The sequence below is a fragment of the Topomyia yanbarensis genome, chromosome 1, assembly GCF_030247195.1.
Source record: "Topomyia yanbarensis strain Yona2022 chromosome 1, ASM3024719v1, whole genome shotgun sequence".
NCBI lineage: Eukaryota > Metazoa > Arthropoda > Insecta > Diptera > Culicidae > Topomyia > Topomyia yanbarensis.
The window spans coordinates 77,494,298-77,509,804 of NC_080670.1; the positions used below are offsets into that span (position 1 = coordinate 77,494,298).

Below are 15,507 nucleotides of genomic sequence, written 5' to 3' on the forward strand. Positions count from 1 at the left end.
TTATGAAACAAACCGCTGTACTGAAGATATAATTATGTCAGTCCTATTACCACATAAAACACCTATATAACATAAAACGCTGCAGAATTGGTTTAATAATACAACACGCAGAAAAAAGATTTGTAGGTTCAATAAAAATATGGATTAAATTCAATAAAGAAAATTATTGGTCGGGAGACAATAAATTTATTTATTGAATTCAATAAAATTTATTTATTGTTTCAATAAAAAAAAGTTATTGTTCCATTTTTTAATAAATATTTTATTGAAATTAAAACAAAATTACTGAAATTAAAAACAGTTTTAATTGAAAGCAAAAATTTATTGTTGTTGCAATAAAAAAATATTGTCAGACCAATACGTTTGTTGTTTGACGTAATAAACAATAAATGATAGTATTCAATAACACATATTTTTGATTTAAATATGCTTAATTTTTCTGCGTGAATATTTACACTACAGAGTTATAACACGTTATAATAATTAGCAACAAGAAAAATGTCACCAAGATAGCATAAAAACCCGTTTTAACCGGTAGTGCGAACGTTGTATAACAATGTAATTTATCAAATAATTTCAGTTGTTCAACCACTAATCGATCAAGAAATACTTAACCTTAAGATTGTTTACTTAAGTTCATTAGTACATTATTGAAAATTTAAATGGAAAATGAAATTTCATATTCATGGAGAATCTGTATATTTCCGTTGGCGGGCGTGGGCTTCCTCATCACAGTTCTCAATATGGAACTTTTCTTTTGAATATATTTTCTGGACAGACCAGCCTATTTTTACTAGATGAATCAGCCAAATAATGCTAATCACCTAGTGAGATACTTGATTAATTGTAATAATAGATTACCGTTAAATGACCTTCAATAAATTATGTCTTAATAGGGAGGGTATATAGCAAATTGTAACATATGAAAATAGGCGAGTGAGCAAGAACGTGAGTCGATATGTGTGATAGATAAAATTCATTTGCACGCTCTTGAAAAAAGCTACACGGTAAAAAAAACATCACGTCTAAATCAAATGCTTTTGCATTTGAGTCTGTTTGTCATACCACACTTCCAATTAAAGTGATTTAGCATTGATTTTCAAGTGATTTGCAATTTGCTTTTAAATGATCTGTCTTTGAAAACTTTTCAATAGAAATCACTTTAAAATTTAAAATTATATCTGTTGAATTGGCACCACTGTTCACATCTGTTGAAATAGAAGAGTTTACATCTTGTTTGCAAATGTCAAAAAGCGGATGTGTTTAGTGAGTCGTGAAAATGGAAAAAGAATTGCAGCAGGAGCACGCGCCGGACGTTTGCATCGCTAATCCCGAGAGCAATGGGATATTCCCGAACGTAAGTATAATCCGTAAGTATAATCCAAATGTTGTCAATGAACAAATTACAAATACAATGTTCAATGGCGTTTTTTCCAGGTCACGGAATCGATCGGGCGGACACAGCTGCTGCTGTGAACTTACTGATCCAACTAGGTGTTGCGACAGTTGAGGAGACGGAGGAGCAACTGATAATTATATATAACCAGCAAGAGCGAAGTACCGAGAAAATTTATACGGCTATCGGTGATAACGAGTCGGCAGGACCAACTACGTCAGCAGTTCCACAGCCGATGTCACAGGAGACGATTGTCATTGACGGACATGAAAGTCAACGGTTTGCAGACTCTTCTGTATCTGCAAATCAGGAGGTAGGATTTTCATACTGCAAATGTAGGTTACACCGAATTGCATTAATTAATATTCTTATTATAGATAGCGGAATCCAGTACGAACATCAGCACAAACGTACTAACACCGGCTAACCAACGATTGTCCCGGGTGCCATCGTCTTCCTCATCAGATGATGCGCTGGAAACCATTAATGTAAGTTCTTCAAAATTTTGTTACCAAAACTCTTCCAAGCATACCACTTTTACAATCGGTGCGGTGTTTTAACACGCTAGTGGCAATTTTGTTTTAGCATTAAACTACACAGTGTAGTCATGGTGCTACACTCATTCAAACTTTGGTGTAATCAATCTGCACTGACTGTAGAATGAATATTGAATTTATTGAAAGTGGCTGTACCGTTCAATCGTTGAGAATGAATGGCACTTGGAATCGATAAACATGAAATTTCTTCGATTTTTTCGTTTGAGCAAGTACAACACCAAAAATACTGAAAATGGAATTATAGCGATGACCCATGTAAATACATATATTTTATAGTTTCTATTGATGTGCGCAACAAATTTAAGACTATCGATAGTTTCTTATTGAAAGAGCTAAACCGTTTCTACAAAATGCCTTAAAAGCAAAAATTTGAATTTTCAGTTTTAATTTTTAATTTATTGCGATATTACGCTATCAAAATATTCGTATTACTGTAATGTTAGTAGAAATTTAATTCAATCATAATATCTTCACAAAATTACATATGATACGGCACGGCTTGAAATTTTCGCAAAGTGTGTATGTACACTACGTTTTACGAAAGAGTTGCAATGTTTCAAATCACACAGAGCAATACACTTTCTACATAGCAAGGAAACAGGTAGAATAAGTTCGAGTCATTTACACACGATGATTTGCAAACTGGGTTTTGGATTGAACACTGCAGTGTGCGATGTGTGTGTGTTTTTAGTAAGTTTTGACGTTTCGGAAGCCGCGTTAAATAAAATACGAGCACTTGCGTCGTGCACTGAGTGAACATTTCATTAATTTTATAATAAATAGAAAACTGTTGCATATAGAACCAAATGATGTTCTACAAAGTTATAAATCAAGTAAAACGTAAACAATTGGAGCAATGTTTAGTTCGAAATTACTCCGTTAGGGGGTGTTGGTATGCATCTAACAACCTCAACCCACATTAATAAATTTCAAAATTGATGGTTCTCAGTCGTGTCCCAACGAAATTGGATGTGGTTTTTTGAAAAAGATCACAGGTGTGCTGAAGGATATTTTAAAGGTGTTTTAGTCGAATTGGCCGCACCACGCGGTCTTCCAAGATCCTGGTTCTCCCGGGAAGGAAGACAATATTCGCACCATTCTAAAACCTGTCTAGCGATATATCAAACTTCATGATTTTGTAAAACAAGTGCAACGGAGGATATTTTGAAGGTTTTTTGATCATATTGGCCACATCCCGGGGCATTCCAGGATCCTGGTTTTATCGGTAAGGAGGACAATTTACGACCCTTTCCAAAACCCGTCTTGCGCCATGTCAAACTTCATGATTTTGCAAAACAAGTGCACTGGATTACATTTTGAAGGCTTTTGGTCAAATTAGCCACATCCCGGGGTATTCCGGAAACCTGGTTCTACCGGAAAGGATTTTCGACCCATTTTAAAACCCGTCTTGTGACATGTCAAACTTCATGTTTTTAAATATAATTACGCTGAACTACATTTTGAAGGTTCTTTGATCAAATTGGCCACATCCCGGGGTATTTCGGGAACCTGGTTCCATCGGGAAGGAGGACATCTTTCTACCAATTCTAAAACTCGTCTTGCGAGATGTCAAACTTCATGATTTTGCAAAACATTTGCACTGAATTACATTTTCAAGGCTTTTTGGCCAATTTAACCACATCCCGGGGTATTCCGGGAACCTGGTTCTATCGGGAAGGAGGACAATTTACGACCTATTCTAAAACCTGTCTTGCGACATGTCAAACTTCATGATTTTGCAAAACTAGTGCAATGAATTACATTTTGAAGGCTTTTGGTCAAATTGGCCACATCCCGGGTTATTTCGGGAACCTGGTTCCATCGGGAAGGAGGACATCTTTCTACCAATTCTAAAACTCGTCTTGCAACATGTCAAACTTCATGATTTTGCAAAAAAATTGCACTGAATTACATTTTGAAGGCTTTTGGTCAAATTGGCCACATCCCGGGTTATTTCTGGAACCTGGTTCCATCGGGAAGGAGGACATTTTTCTACCAATTCTAAAACTCGTCTTGCGACATGTCAAACTTCATGATTTTGCAAAACTAGTGCAATGAATTACATTTTGAAGGCTTTTGGTCAAATTGGCCACATCCCGGGTTATTTCAGGATCCTGGTTCCGTCGGGAAGGAGGACATCTTTCTACCAATTCTAAAACTCGTCTTGCGACATGTCAAACTTCATGATTTTGCAAAACTAGTGCAATGAATTACATTTTGAAGGCTTTTGGTCAAATTGGCCACATCCCGGGTTATTTCTGGAACCTGTTCCATCGGGAAGGAGGACAGCTTTCTACCAATTTTAAAACTCGTCTTGCGACATGTCAAACTTCATGATTTTGCAAAACTAGTGCACTGAATTACATTTTGAAGGCTTTTGGTCAAATTGGCCACATCCCGGGTTATTTCGGGAACCTGGTTTCGTCGGGAAGGAGGACATCTTTCTACCAATTCTAAAACTCGTCTTGCGACATGTCAAACTTGATGATTTTGCAAAACAATTGCACTGAATTACATTTTGAAGGCTTTTTGGCCAAATTGGCCACATCCCGGGGTATTCCGGGAACCTGGTTCTATCGGGAAGGAGGACAATTTTCGACCTATTCTAAAACTTGTCTTGCAACATGTCAAACTTCATGATTTTGCAAAACTAGTGCAATGAATTACATTTTGAAGGCTTTTGGTCAAATTGGCCACATCCCGGGTTATTTCGGGAACCTGGTTCCGTAGGCAAGGAGGACATCTTTCTACCAATTCTAAAACTCGTCTTGCGACATGTCAAACTTCATGATTTTGCAAAACTAGTGCACTGAATTACATTTTGAAGGCTTTTGGTCAAATTGGCCACATCCCGGGTTATTTCGGGAACCTGGTTCCGTCGGGAAGGAGGACATTTTTCTACCAATTCTAAAACTCGTCTTGCGACATGTCAAACTTCATGATTTTGCAAAAAAATTGCACTGAATTACATTTTGAAGGCTTTTGGTCAAATTGGCCACATCCCGGGTTATTTCTGGAACCTGGTTCCATCGGGAAGGAGGACATTTTTCTACCAATTCTAAAACTCGTCTTGCGACATGTCAAACTTCATGATTTTGCAAAACTAGTGCAATGAATTACATTTTGAAGGCTTTTGGTCAAATTGGCCACATCCCGGGTTATTTCAGGATCCTGGTTCCGTCGGGAAGGAGGACATCTTTCTACCAATTCTAAAACTCGTCTTGCGACATGTCAAACTTCATGATTTTGCAAAACTAGTGCAATGAATTACATTTTGAAGGCTTTTGGTCAAATTGGCCCCATCCCGGGTTATTTCGGGAACCTGGTTCCGTCGGGAAGGAGGACATCTTTCTACCAATTCTAAAACTCGTCTTGCAACATGTCAAACTTCATGATTTTGCAAAACAATTGCACTGAATTACATTTTGAAGGCTTTTTGGCCAAATTGGCCACATCCCGGGGTATTCCGGGAACCTGGTTCTATGGGAAAGGAGGACAATTTTCGACCTATTCTAAAACCTGTCTTACGACATGTCAAACTTCATGATTTTGCAAAACTAGTGCAATGAATTACATTTTGAAGGGTTTTGGTCAAATTGGCCACATCCCGGGTTATTTCGGGAACCTGGTTCCGTCGGGAAGGAGGACATCTTTCTACCAATTCTAAAACTCGTCTTGCGACATGTCAAACTTCACGATTTTGCAAAACTAGTGCACTGAATTACATTTTGAAGGCTTTTGGTCAAATTGGCCACATCCCGGGTTATTTCGGGAACCTGGTTCCGTCGGGAAGGAGGACATCTTTCTACCAATTCTAAAACTTGTCTTGCGACATGTCAAACTTCATGATTTTGCAAAACAATTGCACTGAATTACATTTTGAAGGCTTTTTGGCCAAATTGGCCACATCCCGGGGTATTCCGGGAACCTGGTTCTATCGGGAAGGAGGACAATTTTCAGCCTATTCTAAAACCTGTCTTGCGACATGTCAAGCTTCATGATTTTGCAAAATAGTTGCACTTGAACGTTTTTAATAAATAACTGGAATGTTTACTTTAAAAACGTCGGCTCAGAACGTAATTTCAGACAATGAAGCTTTATTTGTTGCACCGTTTCTCTGCAGATTGCTATTATAATTTACATCTTCAATCGCGTTTTGGGGCCGTTCATAAACCACGTAGACTCATAGGTGGACGGGGGTCTGGTAATAGTCTACGAGAGGGATGGGGTGTGGTAACCGACCATGTTCTCACCGTCCTACTTATCTAGTGCAGGGGGGTCTTTGAAAAAGTCTACGTAGATTTTTATTTTTTGTTATTCTCGTATTACTAATTATGAATGGGATTTAAAGAGAGTTGTATTCAAAATATCGGTCTATTCAGTATTTATGCAGAAACTTCAAAGCTAGTACACTATTGAGGTAACTACTCGTTAAGCGACCACTCAACCCAGAACCCACGATTTGTTTTGGACAACCTCACACGTTGTTGTTTCTTGCATATATTTTGATATAGTTTTGATCTAGAAATAAAACAAGATGCCAGTACTAAAGACGATCGCCCAAAATTCCTCTCGACGGAAGATTTTGACTGTGAAATCATCTGAGACACCACTAGTTAGCAGACATGCATGGACCATTAAATGCATGAACCATAAAAGGTTAAAAAATGGTTAAAGTTAAGCATTGTAACAACAAAACACCCGATTTTTTATTTATTAATTTCGGTGGTTAAAGCAATAGTGTAGTTAAACTTCCACAACAAAGTGTTTACTCGAGTTAATCAGTTTCTCTTGCAATCATTTACACTGATTTCAAAATCTTTAAACACCCGTTAAATTTTACGTCTTGACCCTATGCAACTCCGAGCAAACCGGTTCTACTATATTTATCTTCGAAAATATTCGGAGTTAAACTTTGATACTTTGCGATAATACTCTAGGATGATACGTCTATTAATTACATAAGAAATACAAATATTTTTGGGAAGATTTAAATAGCTTCGTTCCCTTAATCAAATAAGGCAATTTAGATTATCTTATTATCTTAGAAATTTTGAAATTTGTTCACGAAAAGTGAAATTTGTGTGCATGTTTGGTTTATTATTTTAGTCTAGATGATAGTACACATCGACAGTATTAACACAGACTAACAGACATAACACTCAAAAACAAAGCTTCGCCCGCGTTAACGGTCATTTTAAATATATTTGTAGTTGGGACTGTGGCCACATTTGAAATTATGGCGCCACTGACATATGAACAAGCATATGGGGGATAGACCACTAGTGAAAAATTGTTCACAAGCCTGAGGGGTAACCCACCAGTAAATGAGTGTTTGGGACTGTGAATAAAAGGTGGAGCTAGTGTTCTGGGGAAATTGTCGGATCGATGTTTTTTGAGGGAATTCCCTTATAGTGTTATGTCTGTTAGTCTGTGGCTATAGCTCATATGTAATTACTAGGTCTGAATTTGACCAGGTCCCCACATCTACGAAGACTACCACGCAAATCATTATAATAATGCCGCTAGTGGAACAACGTTTTTGCTACATGTGACACGTCGGTGATTTAAGTATTTGTTATATTTCAGAAGCCTCCATTCCGCCATAAGTATAATAAGGAAAATAGAGATATCTCTGATGACGATATAAATGAAATATCTGATTTGACTCCCGACACCCTAACCCAGCTTCTCAAAGAAACCGTGACGGGTTCAAACATCATTCATCAAGCGAAAAAGGGAATTCTTTCACAACGACGGCAACTTGAGTTGGCCGAGATAGTCGCGAACTGGCACTTGGCGCACCGTACACGCCTCCATGAGAGGGATTTAAAGAAATATTCTCGTGTGATTGTGTTGCTATTCAAAAGCGAAAATCAGGTAATTAATCTAAATGTAACAGTGTATGAAACTAGGCGACGAGAAGAGTCTTCCATTTGCATCACGACGGATTGGTTTTCCAAACGAATGCGGATTGATAGAACTTGATTCCAGCTTGATTTCGCTGTTGTTTTCCGTTATATGTTCGACAGGTTACCCTGATAACTTTGCAGATCAATGAAATTACAATCACAGAGGATAGATATCCATATTATAACAAATAAGCATAAAATTCTTGTGTAAACATTTGAACGAAAATCCTATTAAAACATTAGCTTCGTCATACCAATGTATCTCAAATTATGTCGGCCATTAACTGTCAAATCAGTCAAACTGCGTAGCGCATCTGGCAGCAGTATCCCAATTACCTTTTAGTTTTTACATTACAGTCGTGATTCGCTGGTTGGTCACTTTTTACCTGGACCGCTTTTTAGTTAGATCTCCGTTAGTTGGACCATTGCCAACTGCCAAAATCTCCTATCAAATTTACTTTGACAATCACTCTGACAGTAATTCAAACAACAAATTCTAATAATTCATTTATTTGGTTTTTTGACGTAATTGCCAATACCTTATTTAAGACTTTTTTGGTGGTATCCAGCGGGGAAAACCCATCGAAAATGGTGAAAATGGTAATCATGTGAAAAAAAATTGCCCCAGAGGTGAGATTCCACAACTTGATATCACCAAAAAAAGTCTTAAATAAGGTATTGGCACACTAGCGGGGAAATTAAACAGATAAAATGTGTTGGGTGCTAGCTGCGGTTGTGCGTGATCTCGTTTTGCAGGCAGGGTACGATTACCGTCGCTAGTGCGATAAACATGTTTTTTTTCTGGGACGTCACCATATCCCAGGTATAGCATAAGGGTTAGTGCATTGGGCCGGAGTCTCGAACGCTGCGGGTTCGAATCTCGCCTCTAGGGGATTTTTTTCATATAATTGCTATCGCTTCGCTCACCATGTTCGATGGGTTTTCCCCATTAGATGCCACCAAAAATTCGTTTGTTGGATCAAGGCTGTAGCCCAACCAGCGAATCACGACTGTACTTAAACGCACAAGTTGGCCATCTGTTCTCTGTGTTCCAATGCAATGTTCCTTTCAAAGGTGGAAATGCTTCCGGTAGGATAAAATTGAACACTCAGGAGGTCTAAGGCACCGCTCTTGGATCTTTTACCCCGTAACAGGCCGACAGGGCACCCACAATACTTAAATATTTATTATACAATTTTTAACCGAATTGGACACATTTCATGTTTTGGATTCAGGAGCTCATCAACTTTAGATAAAAATAATCCGGATAAGATCATTCCGGAACAAGTTTCCGTAGGACAATGAGCTACCATTTCGAGGTGGAATCATCGGATGCTTCTGAAACGATAAGAAACAGCTTTTTATGGCAAATCCAAGAATGTTGGTACTAATATTGCTACGATTCTATTAAGATTCATAAACAGTATCTCCGTACTGAAACATGTCTGGATTTTCGGGAACCAGATACAGTCATCCGATTCTTTCTTGCAGTGTTCAAGAGGTGGATGAGTCTCTGAATCCGAAACATCCAAAGGAGTCCAAATTGATTAAAACTTCCACAAAATTTGTGGATACCAACCAGCATGTTAAAGGTGTTTTTGTTGGTCACAAAATGGGTTTTGAGAAAACATATCACATTCGTTCGATGAAGCAATCGTTGTAATGCAGAAAAGGTCAGCTTAGGTTATCCATCTATATCGTGACTGTACGCAAAAAGACAATTAGTAAAATAGTGTCCCACATACTACAACATTTGTTGAACTTGTGAACGTTTGTTGAAATACGTTATATTTTTATTTCATAGGACTCGTATTTCTTACCGCGTGGTGGGGATAAACGAAATCCGGGAGGAAAAATCGCCAACAAAATTAATACTTTGAAAAACAAGGCTCGAAAACGTAAGCTGCAAGACAAAGAGCATGAATTGATTTTAAACAATAAAAATGTTGCTCAAAAAGAAATAAGTGAAGAGGCCAACAGTATTGCACAAGAATCACTCGATTGGCTGAATACTAATAGCGCTCCGTGGACAACAGTCCTTGATAAGTGGAAACAGTCCTTTCCGATTAGATCCACATTATTAAAGAAGCCTAACCTTCTGGACGAACTGAACAAATCACAGTTGTGGAGCCTAATTAAATCGGAACATGGATACCAACTGGTAAGCTAAAAATATGAAAATATGGGACACTTACTTTACTTACCATTGAGTGTAAAACCAGAAAGTCGTCTCCAATTCACTCAGTCCATGGCTGTTTATCGCAAGCCTAGCACGATCCATTTCAACTTGGTCATTTCTCCTTGCTCGCTGCCCACCTCTCCTCCTTGTACCTATCGCATTAGTATCACTCTATCCATTCTCACTTTGATCAAACATGTCAGTTTGTCCTGTAACCCGTATTCGTGCATTATTCCTTAAGTAGGCATTACATCAACATTTCCTACCCTATCCTAAATATCGGTCGTGGCCGGCAATGACGAGTCTCATGCTATTGGATTACTGAACTCAAAAGAGATAAAGATCATTCCCGACCATTTATCTCACAAGCAAGATGAATTCAAATACCTATAGGCAACATGACAATCGTTAGTATGCAATCTACGAATAGCACCGTGCTTCGAAACGCACCCGTATTCGTGCATTATTTGCTATAGCCAGTGTCGATCGATTTTATCATATGCGACTTTGAAATCTATAAAAAGGTCATGGGTACATTGCAATCGTGAAACATCTGTAAGACTTGCCGAATCGCGAATATTTTGGCATCAGCATCAGTGAACCCGCTTGATATCGCCTAACGAACCCTCTTACTGTTGATGGCAGGCGGCGACAAAGAATCATCCAAGAAAATCTTCGAGATTATCCACTGCAATGCCCTAGCCTCTCCTCCGCGTTTGAGCAGCTAACATTGTAGTTGATCATTACCAGCTAAAGTTTGAAATTTCCTCGCTTTCGTGTCTAGTACGGCCTGACAGTGTCACGGCGGTTCATATGTTTCTTAAACCATCTTTAAGAGTAGCCATGTCAAGCTGATCTTCCGTTGATAACGCTGTCTCATAGCTGCTCGATATTGAGCCTCAGCGTCCGCGCTCGACAGAACTTGTGCACCGTATACAGTTTTGAGCGCATGCAGACCGCGTGGTCCGAATTGTTGATCAGATTATCACCAGTTACATTGTGGATGCATTTGTGGGGGTAAACGGTGCTTTTGGCTACTATTCTTTGAAATGCTGCGATGTTTTTTTAATCCAAAGATTTATTTGAAACGGCTCAATGCGTTAGCACAACTGAGTAAATAAGTATAAATAAAAAAAAATAAAATGCTAAGAATGTCGGTCTTCCAGATCTTGTTGACGCAGCTTGCTGCTGCGTGTTGAGATCCTTTTCCTTGGCGGTGAACCCGCTTGGGGGTCATTCAGTCTGCCTTCTCTCGCGTTCTCGTTCCCGTCCATGTCATCATCGGTACTGCTTTCTTGCTGTTCACGATCAGAGGTTCTTATTTGTTTCTTGTTCTTACGGGTCGCTGTTGTAAATCCGTCTTCATCGGTATTTTCATCTTTATTGGTGATGCTAGTCGTTGGTTTGGGAGCGGTTGTCGTGGTCGTTATATCTGCATTATTGGTTCATTGAATCGATGTTTTTGATTTAGGTGTCTGTAGGTGTCGGTGGCTGCTTGTTAGAGTTGGCTGTAGTAGACGACTTTTGACTAGTTGCTTCGGCGCATGTTTTTCCGTAGTGGGCTGTATGGTTACAGAATTGACATGTTGGTGTCTGCCCGGGATATGTGATTAGAGTTGTTTGCTTATAGGTCACTCCATCCTTCGGAGATTTGCATTCGATAGTCATGTAAGAAGGTATTGGTTTAGTCACTAGCATCCTCAAAATACGAACGCCGTTGGGAATGCTGGTGAAAAAATTTCTCCAGGTGTCATTCGTAGTAGATTCTAATTCTCCATATTGCGACATGATTTGTTTGATGTAATCATTCTTAGTGCGCGGGGCCAAATCATGGATACGCACGTCCACCATGTCGTTTTCCATATGCACCGGGATCTTGATTCTGGTGTTATTAAACTCGACCTCGTGTTGCATGTTGTTCTTTTTAATGAAATTTTCTGCCTGTGCTAAACTTCTAAACGTGATCAAAACACAGTTTTTAACGTGATGTAGCTGAATGTACGTAACTTCAGCGAGATTAAACCCCATTTTAACTTTAACTAATTGCTCTACTTCCTGAACTGTGGGTCTAACACGAGTTTTATTAAAGTTGATCGAAATCGTGTTATCTCGTAGCACGGGCACTTTTTTTTCATTTGGCAAACTCATTTCACTCCGCAGCAGGGGGAAACAATACAATATTGTTTGTGCACTGCTATGATATGGACTGCTTGTGCGATAGGCCCCGATCGGCTTGTAGATAGAATTGACTGTTTCACTTGTGCGGGACGATTTTTAGCTTCTGCTCAGGGCGAGATGTGAAGACAATCTGATACTGCGATGTTCACGCTTCATTAACCGTTGTCAATCGTTACGGTGTAGAGACAGTTCGCTCCAATCGCCGGTTGTACATTGCCTCCCAACCTATCTGGGTGTTCATGTCGCCGATAATAAGCTTGCCATCTCGTCGTGGCCATCTATCGTAGACATGCTTCAGCTGCGGATACAATTCCTCTCACCTAGGGTCTCGCTTCGCGCGGGCAGTGTACGTTGTTGATGATGTAGTTGAAGAAACATCCTATGATCCTCATTATACAAATCCTTTCGTACTTGCCACTTCATTACGCATTGGCACCTCTGGCCCAGCTCTGTAATGCCGATGCGCAGCTCGTTCGTTGTACTGTCGCTCTGGTAGAAGTTCCTACAATGCTTCGACCCCGAAGTTGCGATTTTGCAGCTTGTCGTGAAATGTTCCAAGTTTCCAATTATAGTCCTTTTTTCGTCACGTGAGACTTTGAAGATTGTTCGGATTCATATTTCCTTCTTGACTACCCGTAACTTAGTGTTTTCATGCGGCATGTTAGATCTGAAACAACCCCCTGTCTCGTCGGAGGACCACCATGTGGGGTATCTTTGTTGTATATCACCCCACATAACTGACACCTATTACCGGTAATTAATTCTGTCAGCGGTAGGGTTAAAGGATTCACGTTGTCTCTCATTCTCTCATTTCGCTATACTACTTCAGAAGGCATCAAAAAACATGAGATCGGAGCTTGCACTTCACCATTTGGCGACCAAATAATGGAACATGTCATATATAATTAGTTGTGGACCTCAGATTGTTAAGATAATTATGCACTTTTAATTTAATTTTTAATTCATCTTCTAGTTTGATATTGATTTTGGACTGCTGGATTTAAACACCGAGGTGAACACTAGTTGGACCGAACATTTTTTAATAATTGGCAGCTACATCAGACTTCGTTCGATTGATGAAACATCAGAACGTCTTCTTAGCGTTCTAACCAGTAACGCTGCAACGGACGGTATGTGATATATCTACTATGTATCTTACTATCAACTAAATATATCTATTTGATACTTCCAGACGATCGTGCTTGTGTGCTTCTCTTACTACTTAACACCGTTTTACATCCCCAAAAAGTAACAAGTAGTTACAAACCAACGGTTGTAAACGGGAGAGAGGACACTATATTGTTTGCCAATAGTGATATTGAAGCTGACGAGAAGGTTCGGGAGCAGTATAAAGTATACCAACAGCTTGGTATACCGCTCGTTCCCAAACTCGTATTCTTTGGACGACTTTCGGGAACATTCAGAGTATATTTCCAAGGTTTTTACTACTCGCTCCAATCAGCCCGGCGGGCAATTGACGTGTACATTAAGCTTACAGCAGTTCTCTCATTGAAACATTCGAAGATAAGTAAACTGGTGTGGTTGTTCATTGCTCGGTTCTTTTACGGCATAAAAGTAACCGAGAGATACGCCAGCATTGACAGATTGGAAGATTTTGTGAAATCGTCTATTACAAAACTATGTCTATTACAAAATGAAAATCGGTTGCTTTGTTGAGCAATGCTTTAGGCAGTTTGAATCGCCAGCTGAAAATATTGAACACTTGCGGGAAAGTCATCAAGTACCAAGCAGCTATCGATTTCCGTGCACATATCCGGGGTGCTTATCAGTGTTCAGCAAATTGTACCCATTCAAACGTCATATCCCAAGCAACCAGAAGTACGGATAATACTTAAAAAGCACACTTTAAAGTTCACATAAAGTTCTTAGCAAACTTTCAAGCTGCTTAAGCTTTATTGGAACTTGAAAGCTGCTTAAGCCGCTATTCGTACGCAAAACGTATCGCAAAATTACTTAAAACGGAAAGCTTATCCAGCTCCCTTATACGCACTTTTGGTTGCTTGGGATCTTTACTCACCGATTCTGTCAAAATCATGTCTCCGAGGACGAAATACATGAGGATTGCCAAGCTGGCCCGAGTCTTAGTCCAACATTACCGAAGAAAAGCTTAGAAAGCGGATGCCGTTCTAATACACAACATTTAGAACAATCTCTAGCGGTCATCAAAGCAGCTGCAGTTAACTTTACTCTAAAGTTGCATCAGAAGAACAATTTAACCAGGGCCGATGTGCGATATATACAGAAAGATTCCCAAGATGTGTACTCTTTAACAGCCGAAAAAATAGAGGATTACACCATTACAAAGTGACGCGGAATCACTATTCAATTTTGAAACTTATGTTAATACACTTAAAACTACTTTCGATTTCATAAACACCGATTATAAATTTTTGAAATATCTACAACAACAAAATTTGTTCAAACCTCCGACTGTTTTGACTATAAATAATAATATTGTAGCAGAAATTCCTATACTAGATCCAGACCATGTTCAAATAGATTCAGCGAAAAATTATTTTGTGTTGATGGATATTGAATTTCAGTTAAAATCGTTTTTTGAAAGCAAAAATGTTTGGAAGGAAACAATTAGGCATCTTTGTGAACTCGAACAATCAGATAGAATGGCGACATGACGGAACTCTAGTGACATGGTAGAACTCTTTCTTCTAGTATCTGAACTGTACACCAAAAATTAAGTACATATCAGATTAACGACCCGCGCGCAATCGTCCAATAACACCCGCGAATCAATCTATGGAACCACCAGGACTTAACTCTACATTAATATTGAATATTTTAAAAATCGTAAAAAATATACTCTTGCTTACGAAAGAAAGAGCAAAACAAATACCTTTCAGCCAACAATTTGACAGATTATCTGTCAAAAGTGCAATAATAGCCAACCCTTTGAATAACAGGGTTCCGCATCGTTATGCGTTACATACCTGCATTTGCGGTAGATGTAAGCAAACATTGTCAAAACTGAAAATTGGTTATTTTCAACAATTTCCTCTTTAAAATGCCAAACATTTTATGCCAATCCTGTTTAAATACACACAACAATCGATTTCATTGAAATCCCAGTTTAAAAATAGTGTTTTTTCCAAGAAAACCAAATACATGCATTTTATGCATAGTTTACGTAAACGCGCCCTAAGAAACTTCATTAATGGAAGCACTTGGAAAACTGTTAAGGACAAATACGCGGGTGATTACGTTTTACCTCTTTCGTTCTACGCAGATGAATACGAAATTAATGATAAT

The 15,507-nt window shown here is 38.8% G+C and overlaps 1 protein-coding gene across 1 annotated transcript; it reads left to right on the forward strand.

Moving 5' to 3' along the window:
• Positions 1-1,216: 1,216 nt before the first annotated feature.
• On the forward strand, positions 1,217-15,141 carry LOC131677980 (uncharacterized). Its single transcript, XM_058958090.1, has 7 exons — positions 1,217-1,370; positions 1,438-1,709; positions 1,774-1,884; positions 7,543-7,833; positions 9,670-10,026; positions 13,196-13,352; positions 13,415-15,141. Exons 1-7 carry the CDS (start codon positions 1,280-1,282, stop codon positions 13,897-13,899), a joined length of 1,764 nt encoding a protein of 587 aa, XP_058814073.1. The 5' UTR covers positions 1,217-1,279; the 3' UTR covers positions 13,900-15,141.
• Positions 15,142-15,507: the final 366 nt, after the last annotated feature.